Source organism: Pseudophryne corroboree, chromosome 4 (genome assembly GCF_028390025.1).
Source record: "Pseudophryne corroboree isolate aPseCor3 chromosome 4, aPseCor3.hap2, whole genome shotgun sequence".
NCBI classification, from domain to species: domain Eukaryota; kingdom Metazoa; phylum Chordata; class Amphibia; order Anura; family Myobatrachidae; genus Pseudophryne; species Pseudophryne corroboree.
Window position 1 is genome coordinate 410,080,304 of NC_086447.1, and position 26,947 is coordinate 410,107,250.

Here is a 26,947-nt window from a genome sequence, read left to right on the forward strand (position 1 = left end):
ACCCCCCACAAACACACGCACAGCCTAACCTTCCCCACCCCCGCAAGCCTAAACCTATCCTTCCCCCTAGTGCCTAACCCCAACCCCGATACTTAATCTCCGGGATCTGTTTCAGATTTTTACCATCACTATCCTGCCTCGAAAACTAGCCTGCCACTGTACTTTGGAGTGGACTCTGAGTATGAAGCGTTGCTTACTGTCAAAACTTTGTACTTTTGACCTTTAAGACTGACCTCACTAATGATCTCACAGCTGCCATCAGGGGAGGACAAGTCTGATTCTTTTTGCTAAAGGAGGCCGAACAGATGATCTGGAACATGAAATGGGTTAAATGGGCACATAACTATTTTATTTAGGCTCAGATAGAGGTCTTTCAGGACAAATTAGCAGACATGGAAGACTGATTGCTGAGACATAACATTAAAATCCAAGGTATTCCTGTCTCCAATTTGAAAATGTTGGACTATGCTAAATCTATTTCCTTAAGCTGTATACCCTAATATCAAAGATAAAGTTATCCTTATTGATCGTGTACATGGTTCCCGTAGGTCGGCTCCTGGCTCCCTCCCCTAGGGATACGCTTCTTCGAGTCCACTACTTTCCTGATAAAGAACATGCTGTACGGGCCGCACAGATGGCTGGGGAGTCAGACATCCTGGGGAGGCTTCAACTGTTTCCATATTGCTCTGCTCTCTTATCTCCAAACCTGTGGCCTTTGCTCCTTTCCTCTCAGCTCTCCATTCTCAAGAGATCCCATATTTTTGGGGATTCCTGGTGTATTCAGGGTCATGTTCTACATCTCCTCACAGGGTGCTGGGGTTAAGCTCCTTTCTGAGTGGGAAGTTACAGTCACATTGTCATCTACTGTCAAGAGGGTCACCCTATACAACCAAAGAAGTGACTTTATGCTTTGTTGCGTACCTTTGGTTTGTCCTTTCTCAGTATTGCTTTGGACTGGTTTTGTGCCGTTTGAACTAATACATTTTGCATTCCCCACTGTACCTTGCCCCTGAAACCCTGAGGATACATGAGTTCATGTTAACACTTTTTTTCTGTTAGAATTCTCTCTCCTGGATTTCTCCTTTCTTAGTCTCTAGTGTCCTATATCTACTTTACTAGTGTGCTTGAGTATGCCTGTATTATTTTTTTGCCCTTTGCTTGCCAATCAGGGGTGCCACAACGTTTTTAGATTGGGCTGGGAGCGGGGCTAACATATAATTTCATTTTGTGTCCCTGAATTGCTGAATGTTGCCCACTCAGGGGCAGCCGGACTTACCCGCCACACTACCTACCTGACCTATATATATATATATATACACACTGTATATATTCACTGCAGAGCTGTCATCAAAGCAAAAGGGGGCTACTTTGAGGAATGTAAAATATAAAACATATTTTGATTTGTTTAACAATTTTTTGTTTACAACATAATACCATATGTGTTCTTTCATAGTTTTGATGTCTTCAGTATTAATCTACAATGTAGAAAATAATTAAAATAAATAAAAACCATTGAATGAGAAGGTGTGTCCAAACTTTTGACCGGTACTGTATGTGTGTGTGTGTGTGTGTGTGTGTGTGTGTGTGTGTGTGTATATATATATATATATATATATCAGGGGTGGAACTACCATTGATGCAGCAGGTACATTGTACCAGGGCCCTTGAGGACTAAGGGGCCTACTGATGTCCATACCAGTAGACCATTTTGAGCAGCATCCCGTGAATGGCCTAGTGCAGAGAGCAGGGCGGCCCCACTGCCTAAGGGATCTGCCCCATACTTTAAGGAGTAAGGGCTGACCTTGTGTGTGCAGGACTGATAGAAGGGTCCTGACACCTATCAGCGCTGGTGATCACAGTCACATACTGCCTCTAATTTACAGACAGATGAACATTTTTTTCTGATTCACTGTTGTCTGTGAATTAAAGGCAGCTCACAACCGGTGTAACTGGCACTGTCAAAGTTTGCTTGACTGAGTGCCAAACTTAGGAAAGCATAAGGGGCGGTGGGCCAGAGCTGAGGCAGCTGTGTTCCTGCCCCCACCAAGGTACATGCCCCCTGTTCTCCGCACCGCACTGGACATTGTGTTTGTACCCCTGTCATCCACTGCTTGAGGCATTTTGTGATCTTGGTTTGGGGTGGAGTGGGGGGGCCCAAATTAGGTTTTGCACTTGGGCCCAGCACTCACAAGTTCCGCCACTGATTGATGTAGATGTCTCTTTCTGTCTATCTATCCATCTAGGTGGGGGTGAGGTGCTGCAAGGAGGAGGGGGGGTGTAGAAATGATGAAGAGGGAGCTGAAGTGGAAAGAAGGGAGAAACAGATGAAATGGGAGGTGAGAAGGGCACACGGCTGGTCCCAGAGGAGGAGCCAGCCCACAATAACTTGCTGCACACTGTAGGGGCTGGAGTTGGGGGAGGGCGGAGGTACAGCATTTGAAATTGGGATCATCTACGTCCTGACACTGCACGCGGAAAACCTAGACGGCAGACGCTTTTTCTATTTTATTATTTATTTGTTTGTTTTTGAGTGGGTGGGGGGGAGAGTCGTCCCCTTACACCCCACCCATTTAGATACCGGTGTGGTATTATTGCCATTTCCCCCACCTTTTCTATTTACTGCATTTTTACTATGCAGTAAATACTCAGTCCAAATATATCAGGCTCCCTCTCTTCATGTTTACTTGCTCCCCATATGGGATGCGATTGGCTATTTTTATGTACAGATATTGCTGTCATTCTTAGGGTGCGATCCGATGTCCGATCTCCTACGCATAGGGCTGCATGGGATTGTCCGCCTGCATCACTGATCTTTTAAACATGCTGAAAGATCAGCGATGCAGGCGGATGACCCCACGGGTGCGCGCAATGGACGACATCATGCCCACACACGGAACAATATAGCTGCTATATTGTTCTAATTTGTTCAGCTATATCGTGTGGGCACCGTTAGTGTGCTTGGTTTCTCTGTTATATCCTGCTGCTATGTCTTGGTTTTGGTTAACTGGCACAGGTTTTTACTTAAATGTTAAAGGGTTGAACTCCCCTACTAGACTTAGGTTAGCATTGTCCACGTTCTACAAACAGAGAGCAGATGTGGTAGTTCTTTGAGACCCACTTTTCCTCTTTAGGTCCACCAATCTTCCATGATCATACATACACCCTTGGTTACTTTGCTAATGACCCATTTAAGTATAGTGGGGTTGTTGTTCTCTTTTGGACTACAGTGTTCTTTGTTTTGCACTCTAAAGGGCTAAAAGTGTACTATATCTTATTTTGACTCGTCTCTTGGAGGACAAGAGGGTCACCTTTATTTCCACTTATGCTCCCTAAGATGGGCATACACTATACAATTATCTGGCATATCATCTGCCAGATCTAGCTGGTTGGAATGAAATTCTGGTAATGGAAGACAGCAAATGACAATCTACCATTTGCTCCCAAACACTGGAAATGTACAAAAACTTGAATAACGAATTTGTCTGAACGACAGGTTTTGTCCATTTTTCAGTATTTTGGAGCAAATGTTCGATTGTCATTTGCTCTCATCCATTACCAGATTTTCATTCCAACCAGCTAGATCTGGCAGATGATCTGCCAGATAATTGTATAATGTATGCCCAGCATGATTCTAACCAAGTCTCATCTTTCAAGAAAGTGTGTTTATCTGTGCAGAAAAATAGGAGGGGCATACTTTCCAACAGATTCAAAGAGAGAACCGGGACTCGTCCGAAAGGGTGTGTGGCCTATATGAAAGGGGGTGTGGCCTTGTGGCAGTGCCTCTATCACAAGCCACGCCCCCATTTACCGTCACTGAGGGGGCATGCTCCGTCTCCAATGAATAGACGCTGCGTTCATTCACCACTGCTCTACTCTAGCAGAGCAGCAGTGACAGGAGCCTCCCAACTGCCAAGGCCCCCCTCCCCCCCCCACCACCACCACCACCACCGCGGGACACTGCGGCCCACCGGTGGGACAGTCCTGAAAAAGCAGGACTGTCCCGCAAAAATCAGGACAGTTGGGAGGTATGGAGGGGTCATCTTCTAGTTTAGTTGATTTCAGTTAAGTCCTAGATCCCGAATTGGATTAATCTTAACAATCTTCCTGTCCTCCCTAGCAATTAGGAACAAATTGGCAGAATTTGACTTATAAATGTGTCCTCATACACCTAACCTAATTATGGCATGTGGCGCTACTAGACAGCTGCATTTTATTCCCCACATGGATGCAGCGAGTCTCTTCATATGTACCAGAGGTACCATCCTGCGACTTTAACCAAATGTGTACAGCATGCAGATGAAGCATAATGGAACTTGGCATGAAAAAAAGCTATGGCAGCTACATTGTAGCACTTTATATACAGATTCGGGCTCATTCGCAGATCAAATGAATCAGTCAGTCCCATGAAGTGGTTTTGTCTTCTCTCATTGCAACGAAGAAGCATATTCAAGTGAAAACGACACTCATTGCAAGCTGAGTCGCACAGGAAATGGTACCCCATGAATGGCTGCTGGACTCGACTGCAGCAATAGTGTATTTCTCCCTGGTTACTGCTATTCCTGCATTGACTTACTTTTCTCTTACGTCCTAGAGGATGCTGGGGACTCCGTAAGGACCATGGGGATAGACGGGCTCCTCAGGAGACATGGGCACTTTAAGAAAGACTTTAGGTATGGGTGTGCACTGGCTCCTCCCTCTATGCCCCTCCTCCAGACCTCAGTTTACTACTGTGCCCAGAGGAGACTGGGTGCATTACAGGGAGCTCTCCTGAGTTTCCTGTCAGAAAGTATATTTGTTAGGTTTTTTATTTTCAGGGAGCCTGCTGGCAACAGACTCCCTGCATCGAGGGACTGAGGGGAGAGAAACAGACCTACTTTAATGCTAGGCTCTGTTTCTTAGGCTACTGGACACCATTAGCTCCAGAGGGATCGGTACGCAGGTCTCACCCTCGCCGGCCGTCCCAGAGCCGCGCCGCCGTCCTCCTCGCAGAGCCGGAAGATAGAAGCCGGGTGAGTATGAGAAGAAAAGAAGACTTCAGAGGCGGCAGAAGACTTCATGGTCTTCACTGAGGTAACGCACAGCAGTAAAGCTATGCGCCATTGCTCCCATACACCTCACACACGGCAGTCACTGTAAGTGTGCAGGGCGCAGGGGGGGCGCCCTGGGCAGCATATAAACCTCTCTTTGGCAAAAAAAAAAAATAATATATATATATATATATATATATATATATATATATATATACAGCTGGGCACTGTATATATAAAGAGCCCCCGCCAGTTTTTAGTATATTTGTGCGGGACAGAAGCCCGCCGCCGAGGGGTCGGGGCTTCTCCCTCAGCACTCACCAGCACCATTTTCTTCACAGCACAGCGCTGAGAGGAAGCTTCCCGGACTCTCCCCTGCTTATTCCACGGTGAAAGAGGGTTTTAAAGAAGGGGGGGGGGGCACATAATTGGCGCATATATATATATATATATATATATATATATATATATATATAATTTCTCTGACGTCCTAGTGGATGCTGGGGACTCCGTAAGGACCATGGGGAATAGCGGCTCCGCAGGAGACTGGGCACAACTAAGAAAGATTTAGGACTACCTGGTGTGCACTGGCTCCTCCCTCTATGCCCCTCCTCCAGACCTCAGTTAGAATTTTGTGCCCGGCCGAGCTGGTTGCACACTAGGGGCTCTCCTGAGCTCTTAGAAAAGAAAGTATATTTAGGTTTTTTATTTTCAGTGAGATCTGCTGGCAACAGACTCACTGCTTCGAGGGACTGAGGGGAGAAGAAGCGAACCTACCTGCTTGCAGCTAGCTTGGGCTTCTTAGGCTACTGGACACCATTAGCTCCAGAGGGATCGAACACAGGCCCAGCCTCGGTCGTCCGGTCCCGGAGCCGCGCCGCCGTCCCCCTTGCAGAGCCAGAAGCAAGAAGAACGTCCAGAAAATCGGCGGCTGAAGACTCCGGTCTTCATTAAGGTAGCGCACAGCACTGCAGCTGTGCGCCATTGCTCCCCATGTACACCTCACACTCCAGTCACTGATGGGTGCAGGGCGCTGGGGGGGGGCGCCCTGGGCTGCAATATAAATACCTTAGCTTGGCAAAAAAACACATAATATAGTCAGTAAGACTATATATGTGTAAAATCCCCTGCCAAAAATATCCTGAAAAAAGCGTGAGAAGTCCGCCGTGAAGGGGGCGGGGCTATCTCCCTCAGCACACTGGCGCCATTTCCTCTCACAGCTCCGCTGGAAGGACGCTCCCCAGGCTCTCCCCTGCAGTTTCCAGGCTCAATAGGGTAAAAAAGAGAGGGGGGGCACTAAATTTAGGCGCACATTGTGTATTATAGCAGCTATAGGGGAAAAATCACTGTGTGTAGTGTGTATCCCTGTATTATATAGCGCTCTGGTGTGTGCTGGCATACTCTCTCTCTCTGTCTCCCCAAAGGACTTTGTGGGGTCCTGTCCTCAGTCAGAGCATTCCCTGTGTGTGTGCGGTGTGTCGGTACGGCTGTGTCGACATGTTTGATGAGGAGGCTTATGTGGAGGCGGATCAGGTGCCGATAAATGTGATGTCACGCCTGCGGGGTCGACACCTGAATGGATGGACATGTGGAAGGAATTACGCGACAGTGTCAACTCCTTACATAAAAGGTTTGACGACATAGCAGATGTGGGACAGCCGGCTGCTCAGCCCGTGCCTGCCCAGGCGTCTCAAAAGCCATCAGGGGCTCTAAAACGCCCACTACCTCAGATGGCAGACACAGATGTCGACACGGATACTGACTCCAGTGTCGACGACGATGAGACTAGTGTACATTCCAATAAAGCCATTCGTTATATGATTACGGCAATGAAAAATGTGTTGCACATTTCTGATATTACCCCAGGTACCACAAAAAAGGGTATTATGTTTGGGGAGAAAAAGCTACCAGTGGTGTTTCCCCCATCTGATGAATTAAATGAAGTGTGTGAAGAAGCGTGGGCTTCCCCCGATAAGAAACTGGTAATTTCAAAAAAGTTACTAATGGTGTTCCCTTTCCCGCCAGAGGACAGGTCACGTTGGGAGACATCCCCTAGGGTGGATAAAGCGCTCACACGTCTGTCAAAAAAGGTGGCACTACCATCTCCGGACACGGCCGCCCTAAAGGAACCTGCGGATAGAAAGCAGGAGGCTATCCTGAAGTCTGTATATACACACTCAGGAATTATACTGAGACCGGCTATTGCTTCAGCATAGATGTGCAGTGCTGCAGCTGCGTGGTCAGATTCCCTGTCGGAAAACATTGATACCCTAGATAGGGACACTATATTGCTAACCGTAGAGCATATTAAAGACGCTGTCTTATACATGAGAGATGCACAGAGGGATATTTGCCGGCTGGCATCTAAAATAAACGCAATGTCCATTTCTGCCAGGAGAGGATTGTGGACTCGGCAGTGGACAGGAGATGCAGATTCTAAAAGGCACATGGAAGTTTTGCCTTACAAGGGTGAGGAGTTGTTTGGGGATGGTCTCTCGGACCTCGTTTCCACAGCGACAGCTGGGAAGTCAGCATTTTTACCCCATGTTCCCTCACAGCCAAAGAAAGCACCGTATTATCAGGTACAGTCCTTTCGGCCCCAGAAAGGCAAGCGGGTTAGAGGCGCGTCCTTTCTGCCCAGAGGCAGAGGTAGAGGGAAAAAGCTGCAACATACAGCCAGTTCCCAGGAACAAAAGTCCTCCCCCGCTTCCTCTAAGTCCACCGCATGACGCTGGGGCTCCACAGGCGGAGCCAGGTACGGTGGGGGCCCGTCTCAAGAACTTCAGAGACCAGTGGGCTCGCTCACGGGTGGATCCCTGGATTCTACAAGTAGTATCTCAGGGGTACAAGCTGGAATTCGAGACGTCTCCCCCTCGCCATTTCCTCAAATCTGCCTTGCCGACAGCTCCCCCGGACAGGGAGGCAGTGCTGGAGGCGATTCACAAGCTGTTTTCTCAGCAGGTGATAATCAGGGTACCCCTCCTTCAACAAGGACGGGGTTACTATTCCACAATGTTTGTGGTACCGAAACCGGACGGTTCAGTGAGACCCATTTTAAATTTAAAATCCTTGAACACTTATATAAGAAGGTTCAAGTTCAAGATGGAATCACTCAGGGCGGTGATTGCAAGCCTGGACGAGGGGGATTACATGGTATCACTGGACATCAAGGATGCTTACCTGCATGTCCCCATTTACCCTCCTCACCAGGAGTACCTCAGATTTGTGGTACAGGACTGTCATTACCAATTCCAGACGTTGCCGTTTGGTCTGTCCACGGCACCGAGGGTATTTACCAAGGAAATGGCCGAAATGATGATACGCCTTCGAAAAAAAGGGAGTTTTAATTATCCCGTACTTAGACGATCTCCTTATAAAGGCGAGGTCCAGGGAACAGTTGTTGATCGGAGTAGCACTTGCTCGGGAAGTGCTATAACAGCACGGCTGGATCCTGAATTTTCCAAAGTCGCAGCTGGTTCCTACAACGCGTCTACTGTTCCTGGGGATGGTTCTGGATACGGAACAGAAAAAAGTGTTTCTCCCGGAGGAGAAGGCCAAGGAGTTGTCATCTCTAGTCAGAGACCTCCTAAAACCAAAACAGGTGTCGGTGCACCATTGCACGCGAGTCCTGGGAAAGATGGTGGCTTCTTACGAAGCAATTCCTTTCGGAAGGTTCCATGCAAGGATCTTTCAGTGGGATCTGTTGGACAAATGGTCCGGATCGCATCTTCAGATGCATCGGCTGATAACCCTGTCTCCAGGGACCAGGGTGTCGCTGTTGTGGTGGCTGCAGAGTGCTCATCTTCTAGAGGGCCGCAGATTTGGCATACAGGACTAGGTCCTGGTGACCACGGATGCCAGCCTTCGAGGTTGGGGGGCAGTCACACAGGGAAGAAACTTCCAAGGACTATGGACGAGTCAGGAGACTTCCCTACACATAAATATTCTGGAACTAAGGGCCATTTACAATGCCCTAAGTCAGGCAAGACCCCTGCTTCAACACCAGCCGGTGCTGATCCAGTCAGACAACATCACGGCGGTCGCCCATGTAAACCGACAGGGCGGCACAAGAAGCAGGATGGCGATGGCAGAAGCCACAAGGATTCTCCGATGGGCGGAAAATCACGTGATAGCACTGTCAGCCGTGTTCATTCCGGGAGTGGACAACTGGGAAGCAGACTTCCTCAGCAGGCACGACCTCCACCCGGGAGAGGGGGGACTTCATCCAGAAGTCTTCAAGCTGATTGTAAATCGCTGGGAACGGCCACAGGTGGACATGATGGCGTCCCGCCTCAACAAAAAGCTAAAAAGATATTGCGCCAGGTCAAGGGACCCTCAGGCGATAGCTGTGGACGCTCTAGTGACACCGTGGGTGTACCAGTTGGTTTATGTGTTCCCTCCTCTGCCTCTCATACCCAAGGTACTGAGAATAATAAGAAGGAGAGGAGTAAGAACTATACTTGTGTTTCCGGATTGGCCAAGAAGAGCTTGGTACCCAGAACTTCAAGAAATGATCTCAGAGGACCCATGGCCTCTGCCGCTCAGACAGGACCTGCTGCAGCAGGGACCCTGTCTGTTCCAAGACTTACCGCGGCTGCGTTTGACGGCATGGCGGTTGAACGCCGGATCCTGAAGGAAAAGGGCATTCCGGAGGAAGTCATCCCTACGCTGATAAAAGCTAGGAAGGAGGTGACCGCAAACCATTATCACCGCATATGGCGAAAATATGTTGCGTGGTGTGAGGCCAGAAGGGCCCCAACGGAGGAATTTCAGCTGGGTCGATTTCTGCACTTCCTACAGTCAGGGGTGACTATGGGCCTCAAATTGGGTTCCATTAAGGTCCAGATTTCGGCTCTGTCGATTTTCTTCCAAAAAGAACTGGCTTCACTGCCTGAAGTTCAGACGTTTGTTAAAGGAGTGCTGCATATTCAGCCCCCTTTTGTGCCTCCAGTGGCACCTTGGGATCTCAACGTGGTGTTGAATTTCCTTAAGCCACATTGGTTTGAGCCACTTAAAACCGTGGAACTAAAATATCTCACGTGGAAAGTGGTCATGCTGTTGGCGGCTTTGTCATGTAAAAGCCCTTATCTGATTTTCCATATGGATAGGGCGGAATTGAGGACTCGTCCCCAATTTCTTCCTAAGGTGGTATCAGCTTTTCATTTGAACCAACCTATTGTGGTGCCTGCGGCTACTAGGGATTTGGAGGATTCCAAGTTGCTGGACGTAGTCAGGGCCCTGAAAATCTATGTTTCCAGGACGGCTGGAGTCAGGAAAACTGACTCGCTATTTATCCTGTATGCGCCCAACAAGCTGGGTGCTCCTGCTTCAAAGCAGTCTATTGCTCGCTGGATCTGTAGTACGATTCAACTTGCACATTCTGCGGCTGGACTGCCGCATCCTAAATCTGTAAAAGCCCATTCCACGAGGAAAGTGGGCTCTTCTTGGGCGGCTGCCCGAGGGGTCTCGGCTTTACAACTTTGCCGAGCTGCTACTTGGTCGGGTTCAAACACATTTGCTAAATTCTACAAGTTTGATACCCTGGCTGAGGAGGACCTTGAGTTTGCTCATTCGGTGCTGCAGAGTCATCCGCACTCTCCCGCCCGTTTGGGAGCTTTCGTATAATCCCCACGGTCCTTACGGAGTCCCCAGCATCCACTAGGACGTCAGAGAAAATAAGAATTTACTCACCGGTAATTCTATTTCTCGTAGTCCGTAGTGGATGCTGGGCTCCCATCCCAAGTGCGGATTGTCTGCAATACTTGTATATAGTTCTTGCCTAACTAAAGGGTTATTGTTGGAGCCATCTGTTTGAGAGGCTCAGTTGTTATTCATACTGTTCACTGGGTATAGTATCACGAGTTGTACGGTGTGATGGGTGTGGCTGGTATGAGTCTTACCCGGGATTCCAAAATCCTTTTCTTATTGTGTCAGTTCTTCCGGGCACAGTTTCCTAACTGAGGTCTGGAGGAGGGGCATAGAGGGAGGAGCCAGTGCACACCAGGTAGTCCTATATCTTTCTTAGTTGTGCCCAGTCTCCTGCGGAGCCGCTATTCCCCATGGTCCTTACGGAGTCCCCAGCATCCACTACGGACTACGAGAAATAGAATTACCGGTGAGTAAATTCTTATTATAACAGCGCTACTGGGTAAACATATATTTATTGTGTTTTTTCCTGGGTCATATAGCGCTGGTTGTGTGCTGGCATACTCTCTCTCTGTCTCTCCAAAGGGCCTTGTGGGGGAACTGTCTTCAGATAAGAGGATTCCCTGAGTGTGTGGTGTGTCGGTACGCGTGTGTCGACATGTCTGAGGTAGAAGGCTCTCCTAGGGAGGAGGGGGAGCAAATGAATGTGGTGTCTCCGTCTACAACGCCGACACCTGACTGGATGGATATGTGGAATGTTTTAAGTGCTAATGTAAATTTATTGCACAAAAGATTAGACAAAGCTGAGGCTAGGGAACAGCCATGGAGTCAACCCATGTCTGTCCCTATGTCGCAGGGACCTTCGGGGTCTCAAAAGCGCCCACTATCCCAAATAGTAGACACAGATACCGACACGGATCCTGACTCCAGTGTCGACTACGATGATGCAAAGTTACAGCCAAAATTGGCTAAATGTATTCGATATATGATTATTGCAATAAAAGATGTTTTGCATATCACAGTGGAACCCCCTGTCCCTGACACGAGGGTACACATGTATAAGGGAAAGAAACCTGAGGTAACCTTTCCCCCCTCACATGAGTTGAACGAATTATGTGAAAAAGCTTGTGAATCTCCAGACAAAAAACTGCAGATTCCCAAATGGATTCTTATGGCGTATCCCTTCCCGCCAACGGACAGGATACGGTGGGAATCCTCCCCTAGGGTGGACAAAGCATTGACACGCTTATCCAAAAAGGTAGCGCTGCCATCCCAAGATACGGCTACCCTCGGGGATCCTGCTGACCGCAAGCAGGAGGTTACCTTGAAGTCCATTTACACACATTCTGGTACCTTACTCAGACCGGCGATTGCGTCGGCCTGGGTTTGTAGCGCTGTAGCAGCATGGACAGATACCTTATCAGCGGAAATTGAGACCCTAGATAAGGATACCATTTTATTGACCCTAGGGCATATAAAAGATGCTGTCTTATATATGAGAGATGCTCAAAGAGACATTAGTCTACTGGGTTCTAGAATCAACGCTATGTCGATTTCTGCTAGACGAGTCCTATGGACCCGGCAATGGACAGGTGATGCCGACTGAAAGAGGCATATGGAGGTTTTACCTTACAAGGGTGAGGAATTGTTTGGGGAAGGTCTCTCGGACCTGGTCTCCACAGCTACAGCTGGTAAATTGAATTTCTCTGACGTCCTAGTGGATGCTGGGAACTCCGTAAGGACCATGGGGAATAGACGGGCTCCGCAGGAGACTGGGCACTCTAAAAGAAAGATTAGGTACTATCTGGTGTGCACTGGCTCCTCCCTCTATGACCCTCCTCCAGACCTCAGTTAGATTTCTGTGCCCGGCCGAGCTGGATGCACACTAGGGGCTCTCCTGAGCTCCTAGAAAGAAAGTATATGTTAGGTTTTTTATTTTACAGTGAGACCTGCTGGCAACAGGCTCACTGCAACGAGGGACTAAGGGGAGAAGAAGCGAACCTACCTGCTTGCAGCTAGCTTGGGCTTCTTAGGCTACTGGACACCATTAGCTCCAGAGGGATCGACCGCAGGACCCGTCCTTGGTGTTCGTTCCCGGAGCCGCGCCGCCGTCCCCCTTACAGAGCCAGAAGCATGAAGATGGTCCGGAAAATCGGCGGCAGAAGACTTCAGTCTTCACCAAGGTAGCGCACAGCACTGCAGCTGTGCGCCATTGCTCCTCATACACACTTCACACTCCGGTCACTGAGGGTGCAGGGCGCTGGGGGGGGGGGCGCCCTGAGCAGCAATAAAAACACCTTGGCTGGCAAAATAATCACAATATATAGCCCCAGAGGCTATATATGTGATAATTACCCCTGCCAGAATCCATAAAAAAGCGGGAGAAAAGTCCGCGAAAAAGGGGCGGAGCTATCTCCCTCGGCACACTGGCGCCATTTTCTCTTCACAGTGTAGCTGGAAGACAGCTCCCCAGGCTCTCCCCTGTAGTTTTCAGGCTCAAAGGGTTAAAAAGAGAGGGGGGGCACTAAATTTAGGCGCAATATTGTTTATACAAGCAGCTATTGGGGAAAATTCACTCAGTGATAGTGTTTATCCCTACATTATATAGCGCTCTGGTGTGTGCTGGCATACTCTCTCTCTGTCTCCCCAAAGGGCTGTGTGGGGTGTTGTCCTCAGTCAGAGCATTCCCTGTGTGTGTGCGGTGTGTCGGTACGGCTGTGTCGACATGTTTGATGAGGAGGCTTATGTGGAGGCGGAGCAGATGCCGATAAATGGGATGTCGCCCCCTGGGGGCCGACACCAGAGTGGATGGATAGGTGGAAGGTATTAACCGACAGTGTCAACTCCTTACATAAAAGGCTGGATGACGTAACAGCTATGGGACAGCCGGCTTCTCAGCCCGCGCCTGCCCAGGCGTCTCAAAGGCCATCAGGGGCTCAAAAACGCCCGCTCCCTCAGATGGCAGACACAGATGTCGACACGGAGTCTGACTCCAGTGTCGACGAGGTTGAGACATATACACAATCCACTAGGAACATCCGTTACATGATCCCGGCAATAAAAAATGTGTTACACATTTCTGACATTAACCCAAGTACCACTAAAAAAGGGTTTTATGTTTGGGGAGAAAAAGCAGGCAGTGTTTTGTTCCCCCATCAAATGAGTGAATGAAGTGTGAAAAAGCGTGGGTTCCCCCGATAAGAAACTGGTAATTTCTAAAAAGTTACTGATGGCGTACCTTTTCCCGCCAGAGGATAAGTTACGCTGGGAGATATCCCCTAGGGTGGATAAGGCGCTCACACGTTTGTCAAAAAAGGTGGCACTGCCGTCTTAGGATACGGCCACTTTGAAGGTACCTGCTGATAAAAAGCAGGAGGCTATCCTGAAGTTTGTATTTACACACTCAGGTACTAGACTGAGACCTACAGATAGTGCTGCTGCAGCGTGGTCTGTAACCCTGTCAAACAGGGATACTATTTTGCGAACATAAGTCGTCGTCTTATATATGAGGGATGCACAGAGGGATATTTTGCCGGCTGGCATCCAGAATTAATGCAATGGCCATTCTGTCTGGAGGGTATTAAAGACCCGACACTGGACAGATGATGCTGACTTTAAAAGGCACATAGAGCCTTATAAGGGTGAGGAATTGTTTGGGGATGGTCTCTGGGACCTCGTATCCACAGCAACAGCTGGGAAGAAATTTTTTTACCTCAGGTTTCCTCACAGCCTAAGAAAGCACTGTATTATCAGGTACAGTCCTTTCGGCTTCAGAAAAGCAAGCGGGTCAAAGGCGCTTCCTTTCTGCACAGAGACGAGGGAAGAGGGAAAAAGCTGCACCAGTCAGCCAGTTCCCAGAATCAAAATTCTTCCCCCGCTTCCTCTGAGTCCACCGCATGACGCGGGGGCTCCACAGGCGTAGCCAGGTACGGTGGGGGGGCCGTCGCAAAAATTTCAGCAATCAGTAGCCCACAGGTGGATCCCTGGATCCTTCAAGTAGTATCTATGGGGTACAGGCTGGAATTCGAGTCGTCTCCCCCCCGCCGTTTCCTCAAATCTGCCTTGCCGACAACTCCCTCAGGCAGGGAGGCTGTGCTAGAGGCAATTCACAAGCTGTATTCCCAGCAGGTGATAGTCAAGGTGCCTCTACTTCAACAAGGACGGGGTTACTATTCCACACTGTTTGTGGTACCGAAACCGGACGGTTCGGTGAGACCCATTTTAAATTTGAAGTCCTTGAACACATACATAAAAAAATTCAAGTTCAAGATGGAATCGCTCAGGGCGGTTATTGCAAGCCTGGACATCCTCACCAGGAGTACCTCAGATTTGTGGTACAGGATTGCCATTACCAATTCCAAACACTGCCGTTTGGACTGTCCACGGCACCGAGGGTCTTTACCAAGGTAATGGCAGAAATGATGATACTCCTTCGAAAAAAGGGAGTTTTTAATTATCCCGTACTTGGACGATCTCCTTATAAAGGCGAGGTCCACGGAGCAGTTGTTGGTCGGAGTAGCACTATCTCGGGAAGTGCTACAACAGCACGGATGGATTCTATACATTCCAAAGTCACAGCTGGTTCCTACCACACGCCTGCTGTTCCTGGGGATGGTTCTGGACACAGAACAGAAAAAAAGTGTTTCTCCCGCAGGAGAAAGCCAAGGAGCTGTCATCTCTAGTCAGAGACCTCCTGAAACCAAAACAGGTATCGGTGCATCACTGCACACGAGTCCTGGGAAAAATGGTAGCTTCTTACGAAGCAAAATTCCATTCGACAGGTTCCATGCAAGAACCTTTCAGTGGGACCTCTTGGACAAGTGGTCGGAATCGTATCTTCAGATGCATCGGCTGATAACCCTGTCTCCAAGGACCAGGGTATCTGTACTGTGGTGGCTGTAGAGTGCTCATCTTCAAGAGGGCCGCAGATTCGGCATACAGGACTGGGTCCTGGTAACCACGGATGCCAGCCTTCGAGGCTGGGGGGGCAGTCACACAGGGAAGAAATTTCCGAGGACTTTGGTCAAGTCAGGAGTCGTCCCTACACATAAATATTCTGGAACTGAGGGCCATTTACAATGCCCTAAGTCTGGCAAGGCCTCTGCTTCAAAACCAGCCGGTACTGATCCAATCAGACAACATCACGGCAGTCGCCCATGTAAACCGACAGGGCGGCACAAGAAGCAGGATGGCGATGGCAGAAGCCACAAGGATTCTCCGATGGGCGGAAAATCACGTCTTAGCACTGTCAGCAGTGTTCATTCCGGGAGTGGACAACTGGGAAGCAGACTTCCTCAGCAGACACGACCGACACCCGGGAGAGTGGGGACTTCATCCAGAAGTCTTCCAACTGTTGGTAAACCGTTGGGAAAGGCCATAGGTGGACATGATGGCGTCCCGCCTAAACAAAAAACTAGATATTGCGCCAGGTCAAGGGACCCTCAGGCAATAGCTGTGGACGGTCTAGTGACACTGTGGGTGTACCAGTCGGTTTATGTATTCCCTCCTCTGCCTCTCATACCAAAGGTACTGAGAATAATAAGAATACGAGGAGTAAGAACGATGGGCCAACAAGAGTTTGGTACCCAGAACTTCAAGAAATAATATATAAAAAGGACCCATGGCCTCTACCGCTCAGACAGGATCTGCTACAGCAGGGGCCCTGTCTGTTCCAATACTTACCGCGGCTGCGTTGGACGGCATGGCGGTTGAATTCCGGATCCTAAAGCAAAAGGGCATTCCGGAGGAAGTCATTCCTACGCTGATAAAAGCCAGGAAAGAAGTAACCGCAAACCATTATCACCGTATTTGGCGAAAATATGTTGCGTGGTGTGAGGCCAGGAAGGCCCCAACAGAGGAATTTCAGCTGGGTCGTTTTCTGCACTTCCTACAGTCAGGAGTGACTATGGGCCTAAAATTGGGTTCCATTAAGGTCCAGATTTCGTCTCTGTCGATTTTCTTCCAGAAAGAACTGGCTTCACTGCCTGGAGTTCAGACATTTGTAAAGGGAGTGCTACATATTCAGCCCCTTTTTTGTGCCTTCTGTGGCACCTTGGGATCTCAACGTGGTGTTGAGTTTCTTAAAATCACATTGGTTTGAGCCACTTAAAACTGTGGATTTGAAATATCTCACGTGGAAAGTGGTCATGTTATTGGCCTTGGCTTCGGCCAGGCGTGTGTCAGAATTGGCGGCTTTGTCATGTAAAAGCCCTTATCTGATTTTCCATATGGATAGGGCAGAATTGAGGACTCGTCCCCAGTTACTCCCTAAGGTGGTATCAGCTTTTCACTTAAACCAACCTATTGTAGTGCCTGCGGCTACTAGGGACTTGGAAGATTCCAAGTTACTGGACGTAGTCAGGGCCTTAAAAATTTATATTTCCAGGACGGCTGGAGTCAGGAAAACTGACTCGTTTTTTATCCTGTAGGCACCCAACAAAATAGGTGCTCCTGCTTCTAAGCAGACTATTGCTCGCTGAATTTGTAGCACAATTCAGCTGGAGCATTCTGCGGCTGGATTGCCGCATCCTAAATCAGTAACAGCCCATTCCACGAGGAAAGTGGGCTCATCTTGGGCGGCTGCCCGAGGGGTCTCGGCTTTACAACTTTGCCGAGCTGCAACTTGGTCAGGGGCAAACACGTTTGCTAAATTCTACAAATTTGATACCCTGGCTGAGGAGGACCTTGAGTTCTCTCATTCGGTGCTGCAGAGTCATCCGCACTCTCCCGCCCGTTTGGGAGCTTTGGTATAATCCCCATGGTCCTTACGGAGTTCCCAGCATCCACTAGGACGTCAGAGAAAATAAGATTTTACTCACCGGTAAATCTATTTCTCGTAGTCCGTAGTGGATGCTGGGCGCCCATCCCAAGTGCGGATTGTCTGCAATACTTGTATATAGTTATTGCCTAACTAAAGGGTTATTGTTGAGCCATCTGTTGAGAGGCTCAGTTATATTTCATACTGTTAACTGGGTATAGTATCACGAGTTATACGGTGTGATTGGTGTGGCTGGTATGAGTCTTACCCGGGATTCAAAATCCTTCCTTATTGTGTCAGCTCTTCCGGGCACAGTATCCTAACTGAGGTCTGGAGGAGGGTCATAGAGGGAGGAGCCAGTGCACACCAGATAGTACCTAATCTTTCTTTTAGAGTGCCCAGTCTCCTGCGGAGCCCGTCTATTCCCCATGGTCCTTACGGAGTTCCCAGCATCCACTACGGACTACGAGAAATAGATTTACCGGTGAGTAAAATCTTATTTTTTTGCCTTATATTACCTCACAGCCTAAGAAAGCGCCACATTATCAAATGCAGTCCTTTTGATCACAAAGAAACAAGAAAGTACGAGGTGCGTCCTTTCTTGCCAGAGGTAAGGGCAGAGGAAAAAAGCTGGACAACACAGCTAGTTCCCAGGAACAGAAGTCCTCCCTGGCCTCTGCAAAATCCACCGCATGACCCTGGGGCTCCGCTAAAGGGGTCCGCCCCAGTGGGGGCATGTCTTCGAGTTTTCAGCCACATCTGGGTTCACTCACTGGTGGGTCCCTGGGCAATAGAAATTGTTTCTCAGGGTTACAAGCTGGAATTCGAAGAGGTGCCTCCTCGCCGGTTTTTCAAATCGGCCCTACCAGCTTCTCCCCCGGAAAGGGAGATAGTGTTAAATGCAATTCACAAATTGTATCTTCAACAGGTGGTGGTCAAGGTTCCCCTGCTTCAACAAGGGAGGGGATATTACTCAACCCTGTTTGTAGTACCGAAACCGGACGGTTCGGTCAGACCCATTTTAAATTTAAAATCCCTGAACCTATACTTGAAAAGGTCAAGTTCAAGATGGAATCGCTAAGAGTGGTCATCGCCTGCCTGGAAGGGGGGGATTTTATGGTATCTCTGGACATAAAGGATGCATACCTTCATGTTCCCATTTATCCACCTCATCAGGCGTACCTGAGATTTGCGGTACAGGATTGTCATTACCAATTTCAGACGTTGCCGTTTGGGCTTTCCACGGCCCCGAGGATTTTCACCAAGGTAATGGCGGAAATGATGGTGCTCCTGCGCAAGCAAGGTGTCACAATTATCCCGTACTTGGACGATCTCCTCATAAAAGCGAGATCAAGAGAGCAGTTGCTTAACAGCGTCTCGCTTTCACTGAAGGTGTTACAGCAACACGGCTGGATTCTCAATATCCCGAAGTCGCAGTTGGTTCCTACGACTCGTCTGACCTTCTTGGGCATGATTCTGGATACAGACCAGAAAAGGGTTTATCTTCCGATAGAAAAAGCTCAGGAACTCATGACTCTGGTCAGGAACCTATTGAAGCCAAAACAGGTGTCAGTGCATCACTGCACTCGAGTCCTGGGAAAGATGGTGGCATCATACGAAGCCATTCCCTTCGGCAGGTTCCATGCGAGGACTTTCCAATGGGACCTACTGGACAAGTGGTCCGGGTCACATCTACAAATTCATCAGTTGATCACCCTGTCCCCCAGAGCCAGGGTATCTCTCCTGTGGTGGCTGCAGAGTGCTCACCTTCTAGAAGGCCGCAGGTTCGGCATTCATGACTGGATCCTGGTGACCACGGACGCGAGCCTCCGAGGTTGGGGAGCAGTCACACAGGGAAGAAACTTCCAAGGTCTTTGGTCAAGTCAAGAGACTTGTCTTCACATCAACATCCTGGAACTGAGGGCCATATACAACGCCCTACGTCAAGCGGAGACCTTACTTCGCGACCAACCAGTTCTGATCCAGTCAGACAACATCACCGCAGTGGCTCATGTAAACCGCCAAGGCGGCACAAGGAGCAGAGTGGCAATGGCGGAAGCCACCAGGATTCTTCGCTGGGCGGAAAATCATGTAAGCGCACTGTCAGCAGTGTTCATTCCGGGAGTGGACAACTGGGAAGCAGACTTCCTCAACAGACACGACCTGCATCCAGGAGAGTGGGGACTTCATCAGGAAGTCTTCGCACAGATTGCAAGTCAGTGGGGACTGCCCCAGATCGACATGATGGCGTCCCGCCTCAACAAAAAGCTACAGAGGTATTGCGCCAGATCAAAAGACCCTCAGGCGGTAGCTGTAGACGCCCTAGTGACACCGTGGGTGTTCCAGTCGGTCTATGTGTTTCCTCCTCTTCCTCTCATACCCAAGGTGTTGAGAATAATAAGAAAAAGAGGAGTGAGAACAATTCTCATTGTTAAAGATTGGCCACGAAGGACCTGGTATCCGGATCTGCTGGACATGCTCACAGAAGATCCGTGGCCTCTTCCTCTACGACAGGACCTGTTGCAACAGGGGCCCTGTCTGTTCCAAGACTTGCTGCGTTTGACGGCATGGCTGTTGAACGCAGGATCCTAGCGGAAAAAGGCATTCCGGATGAGGTCATTCCTACGCTGATAAAGGCTAGGAAGGACGTAACAGCTAAACATTATCACCGTATATGGCGAAAATATGTTTCTTGGTGTGAGGCCAGGAATGCTCCTACGGAAGAATTCCATCTGGGCCGTTTCCTTCACTTCCTACAGACTGGAGTGAATTTGGGCCTAAAATTAGGCTTCATTAAGGTTCAGATTTCGGCCTTATCCATTTTCTTTCAAAAGAATTGGCTTCTCTCCTAGAAGTACAGACTTTTGTGAAGGGAGTGCTGCATATTCAGCCTCCTTTTATAGCTCCGGTAGCGCCTTGGGACCTTAACGTGGTGTTGAGTTTCCTTAAGTCGCACTGGTTTGAACCACTTCAAACGGTGGAGTTAAAATATCTCACTTGGAAGGTGGTCATGTTATTAGCCTTGGCTTCGGCTAGGCGAGTGTCGGAATTGGTGGCTTTGTCTCATAAAAGCTCCCATCTGGTTTTCCATCTGGATAGAGCAGAATTGCGGACCCGTCCTCAATTCTAGCCTAAGGTGGTGTCATCTTTTCATATGAACCAACCTATTGTGGTGCCTGTGGCTACGCGAGACTTGGAGGATTCCGAGTCCCTTGATGTAGTCAGGGCTTTGAAAATTTACGTGGCCAGAACGGCTAGAGTCAGAAAAACAGAAGCACTGTTTGTCCTATATGCAGCCAACAAGGTTGGCGCCCCTGCTTCAAAGCAGACTATTGCTCGCTGGATCTGTAACACGATTCAGCAGGCTCATTCTACGGCTGGATTGCCGTTACCAAAATCGGTCAAGGCCCATTCCACTAGGAAGGTGGGCTCATCTTGAGCGGCTGCCTGAGGGGTCTCTGAACTACAACTATGCTGAGCTGCTACTTAGTCGGGTTCAAACACCTTTGCAAAGTTCTATAAGTTTGATACCCTGGCTGAGGAGGACCTCCTGTTTGCTCAATCGGTGCTGCAGAGTCATCCGCACTCTCCCGCCCGTATGGGAGCTTTGGTATAATCCCCATGGTCCTTACGGAGTCCCCAGCATCCTCTAGGACGTTAGAGAAAATAAGATTTTAAACCTACCGGTAAATCTTTTTCTCGTAGTCCGTAGAGGATGCTGGGCGCCCGTCCCAAGTGCGGACTGCTTCTGCAAGACTTGTATATAGTTTTGCTTACAAAAGGGTTATGTTATAGTTTTCATCGGTCTTGGACTGATGCTATGTTGTTTTCATACTGTTAACTGGTTAGTATATCACAAGTTATACGGTGTGATTGGTGTGGCTGGTATGAATCTTGCCCTTGGATTAACAAAAATCCTTTCCTCGTACTGTCCGTCTCCTCTGGGCACAGTTTCTCTAACTGAGGTTTGGAGGAGGGGCATAGAGGGAGGAGCCAGTGCACACCCATACCTAAAGTCTTTCTTAAAGTGCCCATGTCTGTTGCGGAGCCCGTCTATCCCCATGGTCCTTACGGAGTCCCCAGCATCCTCTACGGACTACGAGAAAAAGATTTACCGGTAGGTTTAAAATCTTATTTTTTGTCTGATAAGTGGACATTGCAACTCTCTGGATCAATGTCCATTCTACCAATTACATGGTCTGACCATGCTCCACTATTGTGTTCGTGGGACCGTTCCCTTTCAAAAGTGTCTCCACGCCCTTGAAGATTGTCCCCCCCACCTACTGTCAGATGTCAATGCTAAGCAGTCTTTGGGTGAGTTTTTCCTTGTACCTAGATACTATTCCCCTGACTGACACTTCTACTTTTAACTTCTGGTGCACTCTTAAGGCGGTAGTTAGAGGTACAGACATTCAAACGGGTGCTAGACTTAAACGGCAACATGCCCATTCCCATTTGGTGTTGTGAGCTCTGCTTTGAGAAGATGAATATCGCAATAAGTGTCACCCCCTCTAAGTCCCTGCACAAGGAATTATACGCTATTAGAAGTCCATTACCACCTCAGACTGTCCTTAATAGAAGTTTTACTTGGTTGGTAATAGAGCTGGGAAACTAACTTCCATATGGAGACGGCCTATGTACCCTATTCATATTTGGCTGCATCTCTAATCATGAAGTGGTTTGCCTTGCATAAATATGTAAAAGATGGTGAATTCGCTCGTTTCATAAGCCCTCCATTTCTGACCCACTATAATTTACAGTGACTGAAAGCTGTTCCCCTTGATATACTGCTAGTTGTGTCTGTTTCATGTTCTTTTTGTTACAATACAATTTCCAGACTTTTATATTCTATATTGTAGTATGTGTATTGGATTTCTCTTATGTCCTCTTTTCTTTGCCCTTCCCTCCCCTTTTTTCTGTATCTCATATATTGATATTTTTCTCAATAAAAATTATTCAAAAGTAAAAAATATATGGCTTCATAAAAAAAATACATTTTATAGAAACTCCTACAGTATGTTAATTTTAATTTTTTACAAATAACCTGTTATTGTATTTTGCAGGACCGGTATATGCGGAGATGATCCAAAACATTCTTTTACCTGTTCTGCAGAACAAAGACTGTAATCTAGTGCGATATGACGTCATTCATGCATTACCCAACACAGCAAATTCTCTTATTGGACGAGCAGCCCACATTGCGGTTCTTGACTCTGAAGTATTTTTGGAAAAATTCTTTCTGGTTGCTGGCCTTAGATATTTCCAGTAGGAGGAGGACACTGCCAGACAATTTATGTAATACCTCATTAACAATAATTCTCAAAGTATGTGGTATTAAAGTGTTAGCTGCCATTGTATTTTGAGCTATATTTATATTTTATTGTGATTTCAATTTGGGTTTTTTTCTTTGGGGGTTTTTCTTTTATGGACTATAATACATTTATGATTATAAACGCAGTGTAGATTTGTTAATTTATATTTCTGAAATAATTACCACCTCCTTAACTGTGTCGGGGAATTAAATATATTTGTCATAATAAATTATTTAAAAAAAACCTGTAAAGCCATCCTACCCTTGGCTTTATATAGTCTATACATACAATTTTTGCAGTCATCTGCGCCATTAATCTGGTGGAATTTGTCAGTTTACTTAGGATCTTCAACTTTGCAACTACTGTGATCTGACACAAGGTGGCTGGCATGATTTGTGAGGTCAGCTGGCCTGACCATCTAATAACTCGCAATGTACTACTTCATCTTCAAAGTCCTGTCACCTGTCCGCTAGCTTTCATGGCCATAGTCTTTCATCATTTTTTTTCTTTTAAATATTATCTTTCTACACTTTAAAATAATTTTTTTGTTACTTTATCAGTAAATTTGATCTAGGCCAGTTTGATGGCCTTTTGCCAGTCTGACAGTGTGGCACTGTCCTTGTACCAAAGTTACCTACATGCTTGTACTGTAAATAGGCGTATGGCTTTATTGCTTGCAGAATACCATACCACCACATCTTATGCACTGTAATGATGGTGATGCGTGCACAATTCCCGATATAATACCATTAATGTAACTGCAGCACATGTAAACTGGTATATATCAGTGGAATTCAGAATGGGGCTATTGCTTCAGCAGTTACTAAACATATGCTGCACTTCATTCATGTTTAAACAGGAAATAAATCTCCGTTATGCTAGAGAATATCACACAAAGCAAAACTAGACCAAATATTGTCCTTTGTTTCTATTTAGAATTATGTTGTAATTAACTGTTATGAAATAATGCCTATTAGTTCATACATAGTTTATTCTGGTCTTATCTGCAGCCTGACCATTTCAGTCCTTTGCATCATTAGCAACAGGTCAACAAGTAGACAGCACACATCTCTCCTGTGCTACCTCACCATCTCTCTCTTCATATACATACTGCTCTAACATGTAGGAATGTAGCAATGGCCAGGAAGCAGGAGACATGCAGTTATGTGTTTGCTAATGGAGATTAAGGTCAGCAAAGCTTGAGGCACCAAGGATCTGGAAAACAAAAATAGGTTTTATTATAGGCTTGTTTGCCGCTTTCAAAGCTGATTTCCTGGTATTCTAATGAATGCCTGGAAATTTTGGCAACCAGTCTGCTCAGAGAGTGCAGCTACAATAACATCCCCTGCTATCATGACTTGGTCGGGTTCAGTACAGTTCCTGTCCTTCGTAACATTGAGCCCAGCTGAGTTTATATGAAGTTACTTTGTAATCCTTTCAGCTCCCTGTAAGAGGTGAGCAATAGGAACACTTGCTGTAATGAGCCCAGTGAGGAGGTGTAGTTGGAGCATGGCCATCCTCCTTCGTTCCCAGTAACTTCATATACTGTATTTAGCCTATTGGTCACTGATGCTCTGTGTATGGGAATTACTTCCCAAATAACAATTTATTAAAAACCTGTACCCTTGCAAACGAGAGTGGGGTGAGGTTTCCCATCTGTTGTTTGTAGTGTAAAGGGGGGTACACACGTAGCGATGTTCAGCTCATTTCTAAGCAATCTGACTAGATTGCTTAGAACATTGCGCCGTGTGTAGGGGGGCCGGCGACAGCAAAACGTGATCCTGCGCGTCGCTATCGCCGGTGCTAAATTGGCCTGCATGCAGGCACAATCTAGCAGGTCACACATTTCACCGCTGGGTAAATTGAGCGGCCCTCCGTGTCCTTTCTCCCCCCTCGCTCAGCACATCACGCTGTGCTGAGCATGGGGAGAGATGTGTGCTGAGCGGTTTGTGCTAGACCACTCAGCACACATCTCTAAGGATATCTCCCCGTCAGTACGGCCCTTAAGATGTACCAGCAACAGAGTGGTGTAGTTGTTACAGCATGTCGCCTGTTACATACTTTTTGCCAAGAATGATAAATACCTTTTATAATAGGTTTCATATCCTCCGCCATTACATGATATCCTACATGTAAGGGCATTTCCTGTGACATTGCCTCCCTTCTTTGGCTCTTTCCCAAGAATGTGCTGCATAAATGAAGACGTTACATAGGGCCACAGATTTCCCAGGTTTAATAACTGGTCACTAGTTTGGATGTTAAGGATATCTGTGAGCGACCATATAGTGCTTTAGAACATGATCCCCCAACTTGTTTCCTTACGGCTCACTCTGTCTTGTTTCCATCTCTTTACCCAAACCAACACACCAGTGTGATATAAATTTGCTGCAGTAGGTTTTCTTGGTACATTCTGTCAAAATATGTAAAAACATGTCTAGGCTATCGGTATTGATGGTGAAGTATTGTTATATAAAGTATACAATGTTGGATGACACAAAAAAAGTTTGTTTTTGAACTCATTAACAATGTTGGATGCAAATAAAATGTAAGCATATTTTTAATGTAGAATAAGATTTTTTAGATTTCAAACTGGAAAAAAAAACGTAGCTGCTAATTTGTCAGTGATCTGTCATTCAGCAAACTGCAATTCTCACTGTCCGATCCTTGTTTTGTTAGAATTTCTCTTTTATGTTTCGTTCTGTGGAATTTAGGTTGCGTTAGTCCTCAAGTGTACTTGATGCCTTTTACAGGATGAAAGGAGCCACTTTATGAGCTGAACCAATATTTATTAGAATGCAGCCTATCAATTTGCCAGGAACTAGTGAATTTATAGGCTGAATAATTGTTCAGCCCACACAATGACGGTCTTCAGTGTATGTGGGAGACAGGTACACTTAAAATACTGGGACTTCAGAAATAAGTGATGGGTGGCTGTTCTTTGATTTGTTTTTTTTGTTAGTAATTGCTGCCTTGTCTACCATCAGCAGCACTATAATGCTTATTACACCTCTGTACTCTTCAAAACATCATACATTACTGATATTCTCTCTGAAGATTGTCAAAAAAGAGTTTGTACTGACACACAAATCTTTGTAAATATCCAGACTGTGCAGAAGAACAATAATAACCTGTTTGGTAACTTGGATAAAATTGTCTTTTTCATATTGAAGAATGTTAAAGGTCTGTAGACTCACTATTGGTGCTTAATAGCGTTTGAGAACAATATTTTCATGCTAATGTTTTGGGGGTTAATGCACTGAGGATAGGAGCTGTGCACTTATGAATTGAAATTATTGGACTCTTTGTCTAAATATAAATGTGTAAAATCCATGCATGTTAATAAGTATTGTTCTGTTCCTGCCTTTGGTTTTAATGGATATATATATATAATTTCTCATTAAACAAGAAAACTTCTTTTTTTTGTTGTGGGCGCCAAAACATGGTCATTTTGTTTATGATCACACTCACTGGAGGTAAGAGATAAGAGAACACTCAGCCATTAAATAGTTTTACATTATTACAGGTTTAAACGTGTGCCTGTCATTTTTCTCACAGAAAAGGCAACCATGTGGCATGAAGCACATTACATGAGAAGGCCGAATGTCCATGCTCACTGTTCCTGATGCCTCCTAATGTACAGGCTGACTGATTAATTGTTTAGCCCACAGGTGTGAGAGGAACAATTGAAAGGCATTTGGTATGAGTACAATACACACATACAATATATTTCTCTGAGGGTACAGCGTAATAAGTTATCCAATGGCATAAATAATTTCCTCATCTTTTTCACCAAAACTCTCTAAAAGGTAATGTTCAAAATTGACTAGTGAAATTATTCAATATTTCTTTAATCAGTTTCACAACTTGTATTGTGTTACTTAGAAAAAGCACTCTACACGCCTGTCATGTGGGAGCAGTGGATATATTGCCATTGTCTACTTTCTGTTTTACATTGTTTTATAATTATTTAAATACATTTATATGTTTTTTAACATGTTGGAGATTATTTTATAGTTTAGCAGTTTAACCCTTTTTATGGTTTATTGTGATTCAACAAAAGTGAAATTATTAGTTTTAACTTCCTATTAGAGATTTAATCATCCCAATAAATGTCACTCTTTTTACCCATGGTTGCATTATTTCATTACGGTGAGTGGTTTCCTAAACCTTTTTGGCTTTGCTACGTTTACTATTATGGTGAATAT

At 46.7% G+C, this 26,947-nt stretch overlaps 1 protein-coding gene across 12 annotated transcripts in view; it reads left to right on the plus strand.

Moving 5' to 3' along the window:
• FAM135A (family with sequence similarity 135 member A) overlaps positions 1-26,287 on the plus strand; it is a 325,004-nt gene extending 298,717 nt beyond the window's left edge. For all 12 annotated transcript variants that reach the window (XM_063916772.1, XM_063916769.1, XM_063916771.1 and 9 more), the window contains one exon: positions 22,494-26,287. In XM_063916772.1, the coding sequence (XP_063772842.1) occupies positions 22,494-22,699 (206 nt within the window). In that variant the 3' untranslated portion in view covers positions 22,700-26,287. The remainder of the gene's footprint in view (positions 1-22,493) is intronic.
• The last annotated feature ends 660 nt before the right edge of the window (positions 26,288-26,947 follow it).